At 41.9% G+C, this 18,240-nt stretch overlaps 1 protein-coding gene across 3 annotated transcripts; it reads left to right on the forward strand.

The window, feature by feature from the left end:
• The first annotated feature begins 2,666 nt into the window (after positions 1–2,666).
• Positions 2,667–16,709, forward strand: LOC111978418 (leucine-rich repeat-containing protein 73). 3 transcript variants are annotated; one of them, XM_070448427.1, is made up of 7 exons: positions 2,667–2,881; positions 3,604–3,768; positions 4,093–4,253; positions 4,663–4,797; positions 8,317–8,417; positions 15,734–15,932; positions 16,307–16,709. In XM_070448427.1, exons 2-7 carry the CDS (start codon positions 3,683–3,685, stop codon positions 16,375–16,377), a joined length of 753 nt encoding a protein of 250 aa, XP_070304528.1. In that variant the 5' UTR covers positions 2,667–2,881; positions 3,604–3,682; the 3' UTR covers positions 16,378–16,709. The 3 variants fall into 3 exon arrangements, with proteins under 3 accessions (XP_070304528.1, XP_023864246.1, XP_023864247.1); XM_024008478.2 differs by having other exon boundaries at positions 2,667–3,768; XM_024008479.2 differs by having other exon boundaries at positions 2,668–3,768; positions 4,675–4,797.
• The last annotated feature ends 1,531 nt before the right edge of the window (positions 16,710–18,240 follow it).

An 18,240-nucleotide genomic window follows, 5' to 3' on the forward strand; every position in this document is an offset into this window, starting at 1 on the left:
GATGAAACTGGCTCTCATGAGGACCGCCATAGGAAAGGAAGACCCAGGCTGCGTTTCAAACTCATAAAAGAAACACCCTCCTCCACTTACTCTCACCTTATGCCCTTGGGGGAATCCCCACGGCCATATTTGTCGTCAGTCCAAGCAAGGGAAGTCTGCAACGTAAGCCCCTCAGCCCTAATGTTTTATGGAGTTTGCGAGTGTACAATTATGTTCACTTCGGGGGCCTGAAACGCCCCATAATTCAATTTGCGATGATTGTACATCCGCTAAGAAAAGTCAGCCAAAACTTAAAACCTCAACGTCAATATGGAGTCAACATACAAGTGTAAGTAAAAACAAATGCAAATAAGTTAGAAATTGTGCCACTAATGCACATGACGGCACAAACACGTCTCGTAAAAATAATGATGTTTTTGTTTGGTTCGTTTTTGGAAATTGTAGAAATAAAACATTTTCCATCTTCAGAAGTTCCAGCTAGGCAGGCTAACGTTAGCTAGATCATTAATTTGCTCGCTATCATACAGTAGGCGTATATTAATAATTATACATTTAATTTAAGTAGACATGCAATCATATAAAGCACCCACAAGATACCGTTGGCTGAAAACAAAATCTTCGCGGGATGAACGAGGGACCAATTTCCGGGCATACACTGCAAGTGTATACTCGTTAGACATCATGATACGTCATCAGAAGTGTCCACTTAGTTTGAGGGCTGAGGGGAGAGGGTGTGTCTTAAGTGTTTGGAATGCAGCCCCAGAGTGACCTCTGCTGCAGAGGATAAGTTCATTAGAATTACCAGCCTCAGAAATTGCAGACCAAAAAAATGCTTCACAGAGTTCAAGTAACAGACACATCTCAACATCAACTGTTCAGAGGAGACTGTGTGAATCAGGCCTTCATGGTCGAATTGCTGCAAAGAAACCCCTACTAAAGGACACCAATAATCAGAAGAGACTTGTTTGGACCAAGAAACACAAGCAATGGACATTAGACCGGTGGAAATCTGTCCTTTGGTCTGATGAGTTCAAATCTGAGATTTTTGGGTCCAACCGCCGTGTCTTTGTGAGACGCAGAGTAGGTGAACAGATTATCTCTTTTTTGGTTACTACATGATTCCATATGTGTTATTTCATAGTTTTGATGTCTTCATTATTATTCTACAATGTAGAAAATTGTTTTAAAAAGTTTGGACTGGTACTGTAAATATTAGGACGAGCAATGTCGGAGTGGCATTGACTAAAATACAGTATATGAAATGAGTAAACATTTTTAAAGTGACTAGTGTTCCATTATTAAAGTGACCAATGATCGTATGTCTATGTACATATGGCAGCAGTCTCTAAGGTGCAGGGTTGAGTAAACGGGTGGTAGCCAGCTAGTGATGGCTATTTAACAGTCTGATGGCCTTGAGATAGAAGCTGTTTTTCAGTCTCTCGGTCCCAGCTTTGATGCATATGTACTGGCCGTGGCTTGGATGGTTGATGTCCTTGATGATCTTTTTGTCCTTTCTGTGACATCGGGTGCTGTAGGTGTCCTGGAGGGCAGGCAGTGTGGCCCCGGTGATACGTTGGGCAGACCGCACCACCCTCTGGAGAGCCCTGCAGTTGCAGGCGGTGCAGTTGCCGTACCAGGTGGTTTTACAACCTGACAGGATGCTCTCAATTGTGCACTTGTAAAAGTTTGTGAGAGTCTTACGGGCCAAGCTGAATTTCTTCAGCCTTTTGAGGTTGAAGAGGGTGCTTTTCTTCACCAAACTGTCTGTGTGGGTGGTCCATTTGAGATTGTCAGTGATATGTACGCCGAGGAACTTGAAGCTTTCACCTTCTCCACTGCGGTCCCATCGATGTGGATAGTGGGGTGCTCCTTCTGCTGTTTCCTGAAGTCTACGATCAGCTCCTTTGTTTTGTTGACGTTGAGGGAGAGGTTATTTTCCTGGCACCTCCGCCACATCCCTCACCTCCTCCCCGTAGGATGTCTCATCATTGTTGTTAATCAGATAATCAGGCCTACTACTTTTGTGTCATCTGCAAACTTGATGAAAGGACTTAAACACTGCCCTGTCCCTGTGTTTTACAGTACTCTGTCAGTGGAGAAATTAAATTCTGTGTTTGACTGTAGAATGTATAAATAAATGGGTTATGGCAAGGTGAATTATTTCCAACATTGAACAATGGAGACTTGGATGCAGCATAGCCATGCCCTCCATTAGTTCTCCGTTTTCACTCTCCTCTCACTAGGGGAGCTGTGGGATCTGGCTCTGCAAGGAGACATGAGAGTGGCACAGTAGGAGGGTCTCAATACTCAGCTTCCAGCACCTCAACCTGGGTGACTATCAATGAGGTAGAGCAGGCTTGGTTTATTCAGTAATCCATTGCATATATATTATTTAAGGGGCCATTGTGTGTTTGACCCAGAGAACAGTGCAATGGAAGGTTACGGTTCTCATGAGAGTTTATTATAGGCCTATTGAGGTACTTTTACTGCTAAAGTAAAAACACAATGTAGTGTAATAATTCTGGTAATATTTCAAAACCTTTTAATTGGGAAAAGTTTTATAACATGCCTATCTATTTGGTGATCATGTTACATTACGCACTAATTTGAGGAAATCCAATGTAAAGACCAAGGGCTTTGGGTGTGGTATAGACAGCCAGGTGATGTATTTGGGCAGGGCAGACCAGCACTGCACGTGATCAATAGCCATAGCCATACTGTATTGAGATCACGGCCATCTTTGCCCTCGACTTGCATTTTTCCTTCTGGAGAAACGTTTGCTCAGCCCTGCAATATTTCCTGAGGTCACTGCAGCCACACAGACGCTTCGGGGAAGAGGGTGCGCGCACGCGCCCTGAATGAGGAAGACTGCATTAGTATAGTAAGCTAATTGAGAACAACATGTGACAGTCACTATTGCAATGCCGTTTCTGATGACATCGAGAAGTGTGTGCATAACCCGATAACTGCAACCGTGGCAAACTAACGATCGCATTCGCTTCAGCGCTATAAACCGAAGCTCTAAACATGACAGGAACGCAAGCCGTTTGTTATGCATGAGGACCTGGAAAACGGCACATTATATTTTATTTGAACGTGTCTAGTATGTATCGACGAATGTATCAATCCATGGCCTGCGGGGTACAGAAGAAGAATCGCTAAGTATTTAGCTACATTGTAGCAGTAGGTTATGATGTCAGGGCTTGTAACAGCGCATGGGGTTTATGATCGATTTAACTTCAGAAAACCCACCGTGCGTGCTTTTCCCCTATCCATAGCCTAATAAGAAATGTTCAATTAAACCAGCTGCAACACTGAGAGCCTTGCAGATTTGTGGTAAATATCGTATATCCTAAACAATAGCATATTGAGTTTGAGATGTCATTTAACAGCCTACCGACGTTGGATAGTTGTATGCCTATGCTTAAAATGCACGTATTTCTTAGCTGGGCACAACCATTGAATGTCATGTAGCCTAGTAGACACATTTACCAAAATGCTACCAGGTTCTATTCAAATAACGGGAGAGACACTGTCGGGAGCTGAGATCAAGGATATTTGTGACAGCCTGAAAGAGAACAGTGTGAGGCTTCTGTCTATCAGGGGATGTCAGCTTTCGGACCGTGACTTTGGACGGGTGTGTCGTGGTGTGGCGGAGTCCCACTCACTGGCGCAACTCAACATGAACCTCGGCGTGGTCTCCACCATCAGCCGAACCAAGCATCTCGCAGATGCACTCAAGACAAACAGATCGATCCAGACCCTTTTGTAAGTAGCCTCGTAGATCACAATGAATAAGGTGTGTCGGTCTGACTGATTGATTGGTTGATGTTAGTGGTTGATATGGCTACTGTAGTCTATTAACTAATTGTAATCAGTATGGGTCCCTCAATTTGTGATCCAGTAAAAGCTCTCCATGACATTAAATGGGGGACCTGACCCAAATTACCATGATTATGCACATGAGCATGAACTCAAGTTGATGTCAATTTGATGATGCCTTATCCAGATTGAAAGGTGAATTAAGTGGATGGTCTTCATTGGAACTTTTGTATTGACTGATATTCTGCATTTCTCTCTCCTATGCCACAGTCTCCATGGAAGCCCCCTCCTAGATGCAGGATTGGTCACACTCAACACTGCATTGTCCACTCACCCTTCACTGGTGTCTCTGGACCTGGGGGACTGTATGCTGGGGGATGAGGCACTGCGGCTCATCTGTGCCATGCTGCCTCCGGATGGGGCCAAATCAGGTACAGCCACTCGACACTGCTCTCACTGTTACTGGGCTGTCAGACTCTGAACCTGGCCTGCTGGGGTACAGTGGTTGGAAACAAAATGGCTAGTGTAGAAGTCCTCTCCAAGTGCGTGTGTGGGGAAACGCATTTTTTGATGATAGAAAATACAGTCCAGACAAAAGTACAACTCATAAAGGGTTTATAGAACATTCATAAAGTTGTTATTGAACACGACATAGATCTGTCACAATGGTCTTTTGCCGTCCTTTATGTAGCATGACATTTGCTTATGTGTGATTTCTGAAGCATCTAGTGTTAACAATTAGACTCAAGTTACACGATAATGGAGTATAATACTTATAATATATGGTTATATGCGGCTCTGCCTATACTCAGTTGATGGTCATTTGATGGTGATGGACAGCCTGTCCCACAGGGCTTAGAGAGCTGACTCTTAGTGCGAACCCCAGCATCACAACCAAGGGATGGGCCCGCCTGGCCATTGCTGTGGCCCACAGCTCCCAGCTCCGAGTCCTCAACCTGGACTACAACCCCCTGGGTAAGAACCAATCACCAGGACACAAAACCAATTACTGTACTTTATATCGGTGAGTTTCTTAATATGGAATCAGCTTAAAAGGAATCAGATTCTTATTAACATTTTTTTTATGAATATTGCCCTCAACCACAAGTGTTGCCATAAAAAGATTTGCATCTCAGTTAACTTTGGATAATCAATATGAACTTTTGTGAACTTCAAGTATTGGAAAAAATAACTTTTGTGTCATTTTGTGTCATGGAACTTTTTCAGAGGTGAAACAATCCTGAGATACCAAAGACGTCCATTTTATGGGCCAGTTGCCTCCTGCATTACCATTTTTTATTTTAATTATTCAGGTGTGTCTCCATGACAACGCCCTGGCTGCTTGCACTACAGAGAAATAGGAAAGGAGGTCATTTTAGGAACATAGGCTGTGTTTACAAAGGCAGCCCAATTCTGATTTGATTGGTCAAAAGACCAATTAGTGGAAAAAATATCAGAATTGGGCTGCCTGTGTGAACGCAGTCATGTTGTCCACATTTAAGTTTAGATTGAATTTTAGAGAGCACACTTGATACAGAATTATACGTCTATGGTCATTTTGGAGCAAGTATACAGGGTATAAAACGTTCAGATTCCATTTCATCCAACTGAAATATGGGTTGTCAATGACATTCCTAATTACTTGGGGGTAGCCCCAACCAGGACTCAACCCCGAGTTTGGCTACTGCCAACCCAACACCTTAGCTGTTAAGCCATGAGATCCGAATCCCTCTACGATGTCGCTAGGTGTTGGGTTAAGGTGGTTGCACTACCCCCTTTCTTCGGGAGAGCGTGTCCCTACTATTTTCTATACCAAGTCCCTCACGTGAACCGCCTCTCGAATGGCCTCACGGGCACCATTTGATATATTGTAATAAACAATGAACTGATCTTAAATACATCTAAAACCAAAAGCATAGTATTTGGTTCAAAACATTCTCTTAGAGCTAAACCTCAACTGGAATTGTGCACAAAGCATGTGACCATTGAACACGTTGAAGAAGCTGAACTAGGAGTAACATAGGATGGTCAGTATCATGGTCAAGTCATATTTTGACGAAGATGGGTAGAGGTTCTGTATGTGTTGATGTCCTGCAGTAGCTAGCTCGCTAAATCGTCCCTTTCCTTAGCCATGGATGGAAATGGGGATTTGGACTTTGTTGCTCATGCGAGGACGTTTGGCTAGCAAGCATTGTAGCTCGGCAGCCTTGGACAACACAAACTGAAAGTGTACTGTATGACAGAGCCATAGACCGTTTTGCCAACATGAAAGAGAGCGTTCAACTAGACTACAAATAGGTGTCAACGTTTTTTGTTACACTTGCGCGTGCACACACAGACGGAAATCATTAGCATGGACAGCCACATGATATTTAGCAACATTGATTGGATTAAATAGTTTTTGGCAGGGGCGCAACTTCCACTAGGGACAGGGGGGACATGTCCCCCCAAAATGCTGAAATGACATTTTTGCCCCCCCCCCAGTTTTATCATTGAAATGTAATACAAAACGAGGCAATGGTGTGCTTTAGGACCATATGCGGAGGCCTCCGAACGGTCGGTTAGGCTGTTAGGAGTGTTTATCCAACTAGAAAAAAAAATATGCCCCCCCCACTTCTAAAACCAAAGTTGCGCCCCTGGTTTTGGTATCTTTAAGTTTGTTTTCAGTGTATTAAACTAAACATTTATAGCCTTGTTGATTCGATGATGTTTAAATGGTGCTGGAATAGCGGAGGTGGAATAGCGGAGGCAGTGCGCCTGTTGTCTTTGTGCTGACTTGCGGTAACTCTGTGGTTCTAAATCAGTAGTTGATGAGTAAACTGTCAAACATTAACATGCTTGACAATGCTACAGGTGAAATAACTGTTGGTCACATGAAATATTTGCTTTGTGGACTTCACCGGACAGATGTTTCTCTCCGGTTTTGTCACTGTGTCACTGTTTTCTTTTTGTTGTCACTGCCTTATTGTATATCACGGTGGTGTATGAACGAGTGGGTTATAGAGCAAACAACACAATTATTACAACAAAGGTTGTAAAATAGCTTTTTTACCCAGTGATTTTACCCGCGCACCGCTTCTGCTGGTAATATGGCCATGTGCAGCAAAGAAAGACCTGGCAAAGCTTCAGCTGGCTCAAAACAAAGCAGCACGCCTTGCCCTTAACTACACACACACAACTAACATCAACAACATGCATGATAGTCTTTCTTGGTTTAGGAGAAATGTACTACTTTTATTAGTCTTTTTAAGAAACATTTTTGTGTTGAAAATGCCTAACCACTTGTATAATCTATTTGCATACACTTCAAACAGATTTACATACCACACCAGACATGCCACTATGGGGTTCTTTACAATACCCAAACCAAAAACACTTTTAATGCGTCACTCTGTTATGTATAGAGCCATGTCATCCTGGAATGGTCTGCCACCAGAGGATACTCAGGCAAAAAGCAAGTTTAGCTAAAAAAAACCTGATATTTTATCATAGCCGTTCCTCTTTCTAAAGATCTAATTTAACTGTACTGTATATAACAATATGAATATATATATATATAAATAATTTCATTAGTATATACTGTATTTTAGTCAATGCCACTCCGACATTGCTCCTCCTAATATTTACAGTACCAGTCAAAAGTTTGGGCACACCTACTCATTCAAGGGCTTTTCTTTATTTTTGACTATTTTCTACATTGTAGAATAATACTGAAGACATCAAAACTATTAAATACCATGTAGTAACCAAAAAAGTGTAAAAACAAATCAAAATATATTTCACATTTGAGATTCTTCAAAGTAGCAACCCTTTGCCTTGATGACAGCTTTGCACACTCTTGGCATTCTCTCAACCAGCTTCATGATGTAGTCACCTGGAATGCATTTCAATTAAAAGGTGAGCCTTGTTAAAAGTTAATTTGTGTAATTTCTTTCTTTCTTAATGCGTTTGAGCCAATGTTGTTATTTTGAATTAAATGTAATATCTTATGTTGTTTTTGTCTATTACTGTTCTGTACTTTATCATGTATTTTTGTGTTTTATGTGGACCCCAGGAAGAGTAGCTGCTGCATGTGCATGGGTATCCTAATAAACTAATCGAAACCATCCCACTTCTGACACCAATGTACGGAATACGGGACTCGAACCCGGCCGGCTCTAGCTACTTTCAACCCAACAACCTTAGCCATTACGCCAAGATATCCAAACCCCTTCATGAGGTCGCTAGGTGTTGAGTTAGGGTTGCTACAATAGGTATCATGTTGAAATGATGTGCATATGCCTGATGAAGGTGAAAGCCGAAACATAGTGTATACTTTATCTGCTTCATGCTTTAGGAATAAATTAACTGATTATGCAGTTACTAATCTGTGTCCGGTCCAAATCTGTCGTTCAGGGTCAATGACAACAAACACATCAATCAGCTTTCTGTAATGCTCAATTGACAGACTCACCTTCTGAACTCACTCATGTTTTGGTTGTGTTGGGGTTCCAGGGGACCAGATTGCAGGTATGCTAGCAGTGGCTGTGGCGTCCAGCAGAACTCTGGAGGTGTTGGATCTGGAGGGAACAGGACTCACAAATCAGTCAGCACAGGTCTGTAACATCATCAACATCACCACCACCAGAGCAACGTCATCAGCACCACAGAGTGTGTGGAAAAACATTTACAAAGACAGTGAGAAGAAATCTGATGTAGTTTCATTATGACTTAAAACTCATTCTATTAGGGGAGTTATACTCTTTTTTTCACTCTAAATGATCTGGTTTACGTTCCTCACTACCTAATTAATGTTCAATGACCCTTAAATGTGGTGCCATTTTCCAGCAATACTCATGCCAATCATCAGTTGAAAGATATCGTTTTTGATGGACTTTCATTTACTTTCAGAAATGTTAATCAGTTAGCTTTTTACCTACCCTCTTACAATCCCTTTTAAAAATGACCTTTAATGTGAATGTAAACATTTACATTTTGCCATCCCACTTATTTTGTAGATTTAACTGTGAGTTACATCCACTAATTGAAGCCGCTGCATATCAAATCACCCAACTGAACAGTCGTCATAGCAGAGACCTCTTCTTATGATGGTCTAATTTTGAAGTCAGTCCACTTTCTTAGGAGATGAAGCCCATTGGATGAGAAAGCCCGAGGTCCCTCCCCTCCAACCTGCTCCTCCAATGGGTTTTGAGGCGAGGAGAGAGGACGTGAGGAATATGCAATCAAGTTTTGCCCCATGTCTCCCTCTCACATTCTCACTGTTATTGATCCATGACACTGAATCTCATTTGCAGTGAAGATGTGCTTACTCCCAGCTGTGGGAAGATACTCTTCTCCCACAAAGCACTTCGCCAGCTGTGGCCTGTTTACTGCCTATTGAAAAGTGCTCAAGGTTTACGTACGGTTAGTGCTATCTGGAATCTTTGGGATGTCCCTACCCTAAACCGTAACCTTAACCATTTTACATTTCAACTTCAATGGTGTAGGGAAATCCCAAGGATCTCGGATAGCAAATCTCGGATAGTTGCCCTTATGGACAACTTATCCATTTCAAAACGTTTAATTCATTTTCTAGCTGGTCCTTCTCCAGTTTAAAGCTAGCTGATTTATAAAGAGACTGGCTTTACATGTAATTCACACTAAGAAAAACAATTTGTACACAGCTTTTAAGACAGATACTAAATCTGAGTAAATCTGTGTATCCGAGCAAATAAATACATATATGTATTGACATTGAAGCAGGCAGGGTAGTCAGGTTAGGCAGGACAGGCGGTGCTTACTCTGTGATAATCTAATAAAAAAAGCTGTTATGAAAAGCCAAATGAAAAATACAATTATTTAAAAATATGATAATTCTTTTTTTCTCATCTAACGATTTTCTCAATGATTCTGGTGGTTTTTATGCTCAAAATCTCAGGAAAGGCGCCAGGGTATTCATGCCTTCATTTCCAGTCATTCAAATTGTTTATGCCACAGCCGTTCCTGACTCCAGTCACTGTTAATGGATAGGGTCAGCATACTGCTCTGCCTAGCTTGAAGTAGCTTAACGCTTCGAACACACCGACAGTGTCCTGGCATTTTGGTTCATCAGAATTGCATTCATTTCCAATGAAACACTGCCTTTGCCTTGCAGCGTTGCAGAGGCAGTTGCAGTGCGTTGGTGTGGTCCAGATGATGCTGCATACTATTTTGCGCAAAAACACTGTCAGTGTGTTCGAAGCATAATTCGTTGCATTGAGCCGATTTCATATTTTGCGCATGCGTATTGCCTTAACATGTTGTGGGTATCGCCTAACGTTATTGATCACACCGACAGCGTCATTGCGCAAAATATTATGCAGCATCATCTGTATATGTGTGCAACAAAAGTTCAACATTCCCCTTCTGCTACCATTTCTGCCAAGCCGTGAACACATACAGTTTGACCCATACGTTCGATAAATCCAAGGTATGCACCACACAGAACGCACTGCCTCTGCAACGCAATGCTGAAAGGCAAATGCAGCGTTTCATTGGAAATTAATGTAATTCTGGTGTACCAAAATGCCATTACGCTGTTGCTTTGTGAAAAGCTAGCTAGCAAAAACAACCTGAACACACGGTTTGGAGGGCTCGAAGAGTGGAACGTCTACTATAGTGAAAGTTAAGACCAGACAGAGGAAGCATTCAGGAGCTCTAGTGACAAAACGTGACATGACAGGCAACTCTGCTAGCTGTTGGGTAGGCAAACAGTGAGTACTGGACTGTCCACTTATCAGAAACGTCATTACCAATTAATACTTTTTACCCAGGCTTTTACACATCTGAGACATTTACTTTTGCATTGTGGATAATGGGAATGGGAATGACTTTTTGTGTCAGTGTGAAAATGGAATGGGGATGCGTCTGCTGTGACTTCTACAATGCTGTCACTGAGAGGTTCACCAGACTAATGGCCATACTTTATAAGTAAAGGTAGGCCAAAATGCATTTTCCTTTGCAATTTGTGGGTTATGTTACTGTTGAATCGTGAGAATAGACATCTCTTTGCGTCAGGTAGTCTAGTGGTTAAGAGTGTTGGGCCAGTAACCAAAAGGTTGCTGGTTAGAATCCCCGAGCCGACTGTGTGAAAAAATCTGCCAATGTGCCCTTGAGCAAGGTACTTAACCCTAATTGCGCCTTCTATAAGTCTCTATAGATAAGAGCATCTGCTAAATGAAAAAAAGTTACAAAATGTACAATGCATTTTTGATGAGACATTTTTTTTATGTTTTATGCATTTTTCAGCCATTTTGATTGTTAAGAACATTTTGTTAGAACCTTATTATATATACACTAGCGTTCAACAGTTTGGGGTCACTTTAAGTTTGCGATCACTTAGAAATGGCCTGGTTTTTGAAAGAAAAGCACATTTTTTTGTCCATTAAAATAACATAAAATTGATCAGAAATACAGTGTAGACATTGTTAATGTTGTAAATGACTATTGTAGCTGGAAACGGCAGATTTTTAATGGAATATCTACATAGGCGTACAGAGGCCCATTATCAGCAACCATCACTCCTGTGTTCCAATGGCACGTTGTGTTAGCTAATCCAAGTTTATCATTTTAAAAGGCTAATTGATCATTAGAAAACCCTTTTACAATTGTTAGCACAGCTGAAAACAGTTGTCCTGATTAAAGAAGCAATTAAACTGGCCTTCTTTAGATTAGTTGAGTATCTGGACCATCAGCATTTGTGGTTTCGATTACAGGCTCAAAATGGCCAGAAACAAATAACTTTCTTCTGAAACTCGTCAGTCTATTATTTTTCGGAGAAATTAAGGCTATTTATTCCATGCGAGAAATTGCCAAGAAACTGAAGATCTTGTACAATGCTGTGTACAGTGCCTTGCAAAATTATTCATCCCCCTTGGCGTTTTTCCTATTTTGTTGCATTACAACCTGTAATTTAAAATACATTTTTATTTGGATTTCATGTAATGGACATACACAAAATGTGAAATGAAAAAAATAACATGTTTCAAAAAATTCCAAACGGAAAAGTGGTGTGTGCATATGTATTCACCCCCTTTGCCATGAAGCCCCTAAATAAGATCTGGTGCAACCAATTACCTTCAGAAGTCCCATAATTAGTTAAATAAAGTTCACCCCTGTGCAATCTAAGTTTCACATGATCTGTCACATGATCTCAGTATATATATACCTATTCTGAAAGGCCCCAGAGTCTGCAACATCACTAAGCAAGGGGCACCACCAAGCAAGCGGCACCATGAAGACCAAGGAGCTCTCCAAACAGGTCAGGGACAAAGTTGTGGAGAAGTACAGATCAGGGTTGGGTTATAAAAAATATCCAAAACTTTGAGCATCCCACGGAGCACCATTAAATCCTATATTATAAAATGGAAAGAATATGGGACAACAACAACCCTTCCAAGAGAGGGCTGCCCAAGGAGGGCATTAATCATAGAGGCAACAAAGAGACCAATGATAAACCTGAAGGAGCTGCAAAGCTCCACAGCGGAGATTGGAGTATCTGTCCACAGGACCACTTGAAGCCATAAACTCCACAGAGCTGGGCTTTATGGAAGAGTGGCCAGAAAAAGTCATTGCTTAAAGAAGAAAATAAGCAAACACGTTTGGTGTTCGACCAAAAGGCATGTGGGAGACTCCCCAAACATGGAAGAAGGTACTCTGCTCAAATGAGACTAAAATGTAGCTTTTTGGCCATCAATGAATGTGTCTGGCACAAACCTAACACCGCTCATCACCCCGAGAACACCATCCCCACAGTGAAGCATGGTGGTGGCAGCATCATGTTTTTAATCGTCAGGGACTGGGAAACTGGTCAGAATTGAGGGAATGATGGATGGAGCTAAATACAGAGAAATTGTTGAGGGAAACCTGTTTCAGTCTTCCAGAGATTTGAGACTGAGACGGAGGTTCACCTTCCAGCAGGACAATGACCCTAAGCATACTGCTAAAGCAACACTTGAGTGGTTTAAGGGGAAACATTTAAATGTCTTGGAATGGCCTAGTCAAAGCCCAGACCTCAATCCAATTGAGAAACTGTAGTATGACTTAAAGATTGCTGTACACCAGCAGAACCTATCCAACTTGAAGGAGCTGGAGCAGTTTTGCCTTGAAGAATGGGCAAAAATCTCAGTGGCTAGATGTGTCACGCTTATAGAGACATACCCCAAGAGACATGCAGCTGTAATTGCTGCAAAAGGTGGCTCTACAAAGTATTGACTTTGGGGTGGTGAATAGTTATGCACGCTCAAGTTCAGTTTTTTTGTCTTATTTCTTGTTTGTATCACAAGAAAAAATATTTTGCATCTTTATAGTGGTAGGCATGTTGTGTAAATCAAATGATACAAACCCCACAAATATATTTTAATTCCAGGTTGTAAGGCAACAAAATAGGAAAAATGCCAAGGGGGATGAATACTTTCGCAAGCCACTGTACTACTCCCTTCACAGAACAGCGCAAACTGGACCTAACCAGAATAGAAAGAGGAGTCGGAGCACAACTGAGCAAGAGGACAATTACATTAGAGTGTCTAGTTTGAGAAACAGACACCTAACAAGTCCTCAACTGGCAGCTTCATTAAATAGTACCCGCAATCACACCAGTCTTAATGTCAACAGTGAAGAGGCGACTCCGGGATGCTGGCCTTCTAGGCAGAGTTCCTCTCGATAGTGTCTGTTTTTTTTCTTTTTCTTTTTATTGGCCATTCTGAGATATGGCTTTTTCTTTGCAACTCTGCCTAGAAGGCCAGCATCCCGGAGTTGCCTCTTCACTGTTGACATTGAGACTGGTGTTTTGTGGGATGCTGGCCAGCAAAGCCACTACACAACACTAAACAATACATTAGTTGCTCTATAACGGTGACAAACGGTGCCCACAAACAGTTAGGGCCTACATAAAGCAGTCCCAACAACAGAGCTTTCCTTTCAGCACCATGGAGTGAATCCTTACCACTGCTACACCTGGCTATCAGCGGAGCCTTGTCTGACAGCAAAACAGTACATTCAGCCTCATTTACTGCCTTTTAAAAAAACAAAGCTGATATGGCTGTCTTGCTTAAACAAATATGATTTCTACTGACAATTGATATGTACAAGCTATGGCACAGGCATTTCGCTGCACTCGCAATAACATCTGCTGGTGACCATTAAAATTTGATTTGATAAGTCATAAAGAGACTAGCAGATATGAGGCAATCCGTCATTTTCAATTAAGACAATGAGCGAGCTAGGACGGACGCAGTCAATATAACTATTTGTTCAGCCCTTTTGAAATGTACAGCAATATAATTTATAACATGGGCCATTCTTACAGTATTCTCCCTTTTCGGTCCTTCCTGGGCTAATTTTGTCATCAAAGTCTGGCATTCTCTGGATTTTTGGTGCTTTCAAGACAACTGGGAACTGAAAAAAACAAGGTTGAATCATGGCGTCAGTGATCTTCATGTCGGAGCTCTAGAAAGAGGCCCGAGTTCCCGACTTGGAATTCCGAGTTAGATGACTGTTCAAAATGTATTTTCCCAGTTGGAGCTCGAGTTTCCAGTAGTCTTGAACTCACTGAAGTCTGAGATTTCACATTTCCTTAGTTTCCAGTTGTTTTGAACACGGCAGAAGTCATGCTGGATTGACAGCATGGCCAATGTATTCAACCTTTTCTGTCACATGGTGTTGAATGTTTATCCTTTTAAGAAACCCTTAAACCCAGACTTTTAAAAACACCCACTCCACTGAATAGCAGGCTAGTGATTGCTTTGCAACGCTTGCAGTTAGCCACTGATTCCTTCCAAAACACTCATTGTTGAATTTTCGATTTCCAACTTCTTTTGTAATGTCCAATGGCCGATGAGCACCGATACATTTTATCTATAATTTCTATTCATAATTTCTCTTCATATGAAAAGGATTTGCCAGTAGGTTGTCGACTTGATTCATAATGATGACTGCTAGCTAAGATTTTTCAAGTATGATGTTGACATGATCAGTCCAATCAAAGCTAATGTAGATATAAAATTACGTCAAATCACGTTATCTGTGGCCAATGACCTTGAGCCTTCTTGGATGGCCACTTCTAATGTCACTCAATGGTAGCACCCAAGGGGCTTGAATTTTTTACCTCTACCCGTAGATTGTACGGTGACGTAGTCTCCCCATGAGTGACAGAACACTGAGCCAATCACGGCGCAACTAGAGAACATTACCAACCCCTATGCTCCACATTTTCGTCTGGCTGCCCCACCTCCACAGAAAGCACTGAGCTAGGCTGAAACACCTGCATTTTAGGAGCTGCCTTACTCAAGAAAGCAAAAAAAGAGAACATGTTTGTATACGCCTTAATTTTTTACATTGTTTGCAAACTGATATGTGACATGTATTAATGCCAAAATAACATGCACCTGCCCTGCATGACGTGTCGCCACTGGCCACCTATCAGTTGTAACTGTGGATGCTACATCGACGTACTGTATGGCTGAGTTGAGCAGTGTGTCATTTTGTCAGATATGCATTATGCCGCCATCGGAGGCTATCGCTTGCTTATTTTGGCTACATTGGTATTTACATTTGGTGAAAATTGTTTGTCAATTTCGGGTTAGTAGCCTATGCCACTGGTTGTTGGAGTTCCGTTGTATAGTGAACATGGGCTTCATCAAGGTTTATTTGTGAGTAAATCTTGCTTTGATAATAGCCCGTGCTTACCTCGCCACCGCACTTCACTGGATTGCAGTGACTTGTTACGTGCGGAAGTAATTCAAGAAAAACAAACCACTTAAATGTAAGTTCATAACCTGGAATATCAATCCCCACTGGCAAGCAGAACTACCTACACCTACAAACCCATCAAGTTTTCTTATCAACCCCTACTGTCTGTGCTTCATGACAGAATCTCCCTCCCCTGTACCTTCAGGTCTTCCTCGAAATGGTGGAGAACTACCCCACCTGTCTGCGCGTGCTGGTCCTGGCTGAGAATGCCATCAGCCCCGAGCTGCAGCAGCAGATTTCCGACCTGCTCTCCGAGGGAGAGGAGGAGGACGACAAGGAGGGCGAGGCACGAGGCAGCGCTGCCATCCCCACCAGGGAGAAAACCGCGTGGATCCCCCACAGCAGTAAGGGCTGACCTGGCCAACCAATATGCTCTCCTTCCCTGTCCCATCTTAGTCATATTCTAGACAGGACAGTTCCACTGGGGCGCTCTGTTCTGGAGACTTGCAGATTTATAAATAAATCATTTAGTATAATAAGCGTCTGTAAACCTGAAACATCGGTGTAGGTGATGACCTCAAAATTATGACTCAATCAATCTGTAGAATTGGGGGGGAACAACCAATGGTCAGATCTGTGTGTGCTTTGGCCAACTTGCTCGTTGTCATCCCTTACAAGGACAAAGGAGTTGGATAAAGCACTAACAGAGCTAGCAACCAGGCTAGTCGTAGAGTTGTAGAAGTCCTAAACTCGTTTCCGTTGTCTCTGCCCTTTGCAGACTCCCACCCCCAGATGGTCCTGCTGACGTCAGGTCTAGGTGAGAGCCTACTGGCTGAGACTGAGATGTGATTCCACAGCCTTCCTACCTTTTTTGTTTTTTTACCTCTTTTCTTTCTGCTAGTCTGTACGTAATAGAGTTGCAGTATCACCTGGTAGTGTGCAATCAATCACACTTTTTGCATGACCTGTAGCAACAGAATACGTTTTGGAGCAGGCACAAAATCCTTAACACACACACACACAAAGTGTCTTATAGGCAATAGGGAATTATTTATTTTAATTATGTACAGTCTATTTATAGTTCCTATTTAAAGGTTTATGTAAGCAATGAAAGTCTGTTGATAGATTGACTAGATAGGATTGTTGTGATGGTCTGATGTGATGTCAGAATAAATCTGTTTACATCTTCTTAAAGACATTTGGATTCTTATGTTATTTCCTGATTGGAATAGCCTACTTATGAATGCAATTAACATATTGGCATGACAATTCCTGTATAGCACTGAACAGTAGCTCACTGAAAACTGTTTTTCCTTTGACCTAAATGGCCTTTTCTCTCCACTGAATGCTATACTAATGCCTCATATGAACACGATTTTGATATTGAATAGCCACAGGATGTTTCTGGGATCAGCACTTAAACGTCACATACAGAACATCGGAATTGAATGTAACGAGCATGAGAGCCCATGGTAAATCAGCAAAAATCACACCATGACAATGCAGCAGTGTTCTCATTCCTCGCCCTATATAATACATTGACCCCATCCTCATCATCCCCACAGCCTTCAGTCAAAGTGGTGCTTACTAGGACAGCCATTATCCCCATCAAATCCCCTTGTTTGAGCCCCTTGTGCCTACATGCATTTCTAGCCTGGCCCATATCGTTACGTTAGTTATGATATTCTATTGAGGTTTGCAAGAAACCTTGACATCAATACATCTTACCGTCTCTCTCCAGTGTGTTCGGTGACGTTATGGACATAACTCTAACTACGTTATTATGACATTCTATATTCTATTATCATTGATATATTAACGCATCTGTTTTCTTTGTGATGTTTTGGACAACACGTTAAGGCATGAAGGCTTCGAAGATACAGAATCTCTGCATGAAAGAGAAATAGAGAGCGGGAATTAGAGGCCATTCATTTCGATGCACGTTGCAGAACAGCACATTCTCATGTAAGCGTAAATCAATCACTCTCCACAACTCACATTCAGTTTGGTTGGTAATCAATTCCCAAGCACACTTATCTTATCTATCACTGATCTACTGAGTAATCCAGTGAGGCAGGTTTCTGATGTTGGGTAGCATAAATAAAAAGTACTCCATTCCCATAGGACAGCTAAATAATGAGTGGAAACATATATCCATAATTAATGGACATCTCAGATCAATTTCCCAAGTTGCTAAGTGATCAGGACAAACAGAAGCCTGTTTTCCAGTGTATCACTATACGCAACCCCTCGCTGGACATGTGCTCCGAGGGCCCAACACCTGGTGGCATAATACAATTGGCATCAAGGGCACAGCCATTAGTTTCAATGTTATCATATCAATGTGATGGACTGACGGCAGCTGTAGGTAGGCTTCTTACAGACGTGTTGTTCATGAGCAGATTGTTGACCTTCTTGCAGTCAACATCATTGGATGCCACACAAAGAGATTCCTATAGAGAGGAGGACAGAATGCCCACAGGGAGGCAGTCTGTTTCACTGCTGGACCATGCCAAACATGAAAGCTGCAATACATAAGATTGTCTGCTATGCAATCAGATGCCTCTGTGAGGTGAAGAATCTCCTGTCTAATACAGGCGTTTAATTAGATTAGGGTTCCTTTTTCGTCGCTGTCCCCTTTCTCAGACAATGAAATCGGATCTGAGCTGAAACTAGATTGTATTCTTTTGATGCAGCTCTAATCACCTAGGT

This window comes from Salvelinus sp. IW2-2015, linkage group LG18, assembly GCF_002910315.2.
Source record: "Salvelinus sp. IW2-2015 linkage group LG18, ASM291031v2, whole genome shotgun sequence".
NCBI lineage: Eukaryota > Metazoa > Chordata > Actinopteri > Salmoniformes > Salmonidae > Salvelinus > Salvelinus sp. IW2-2015.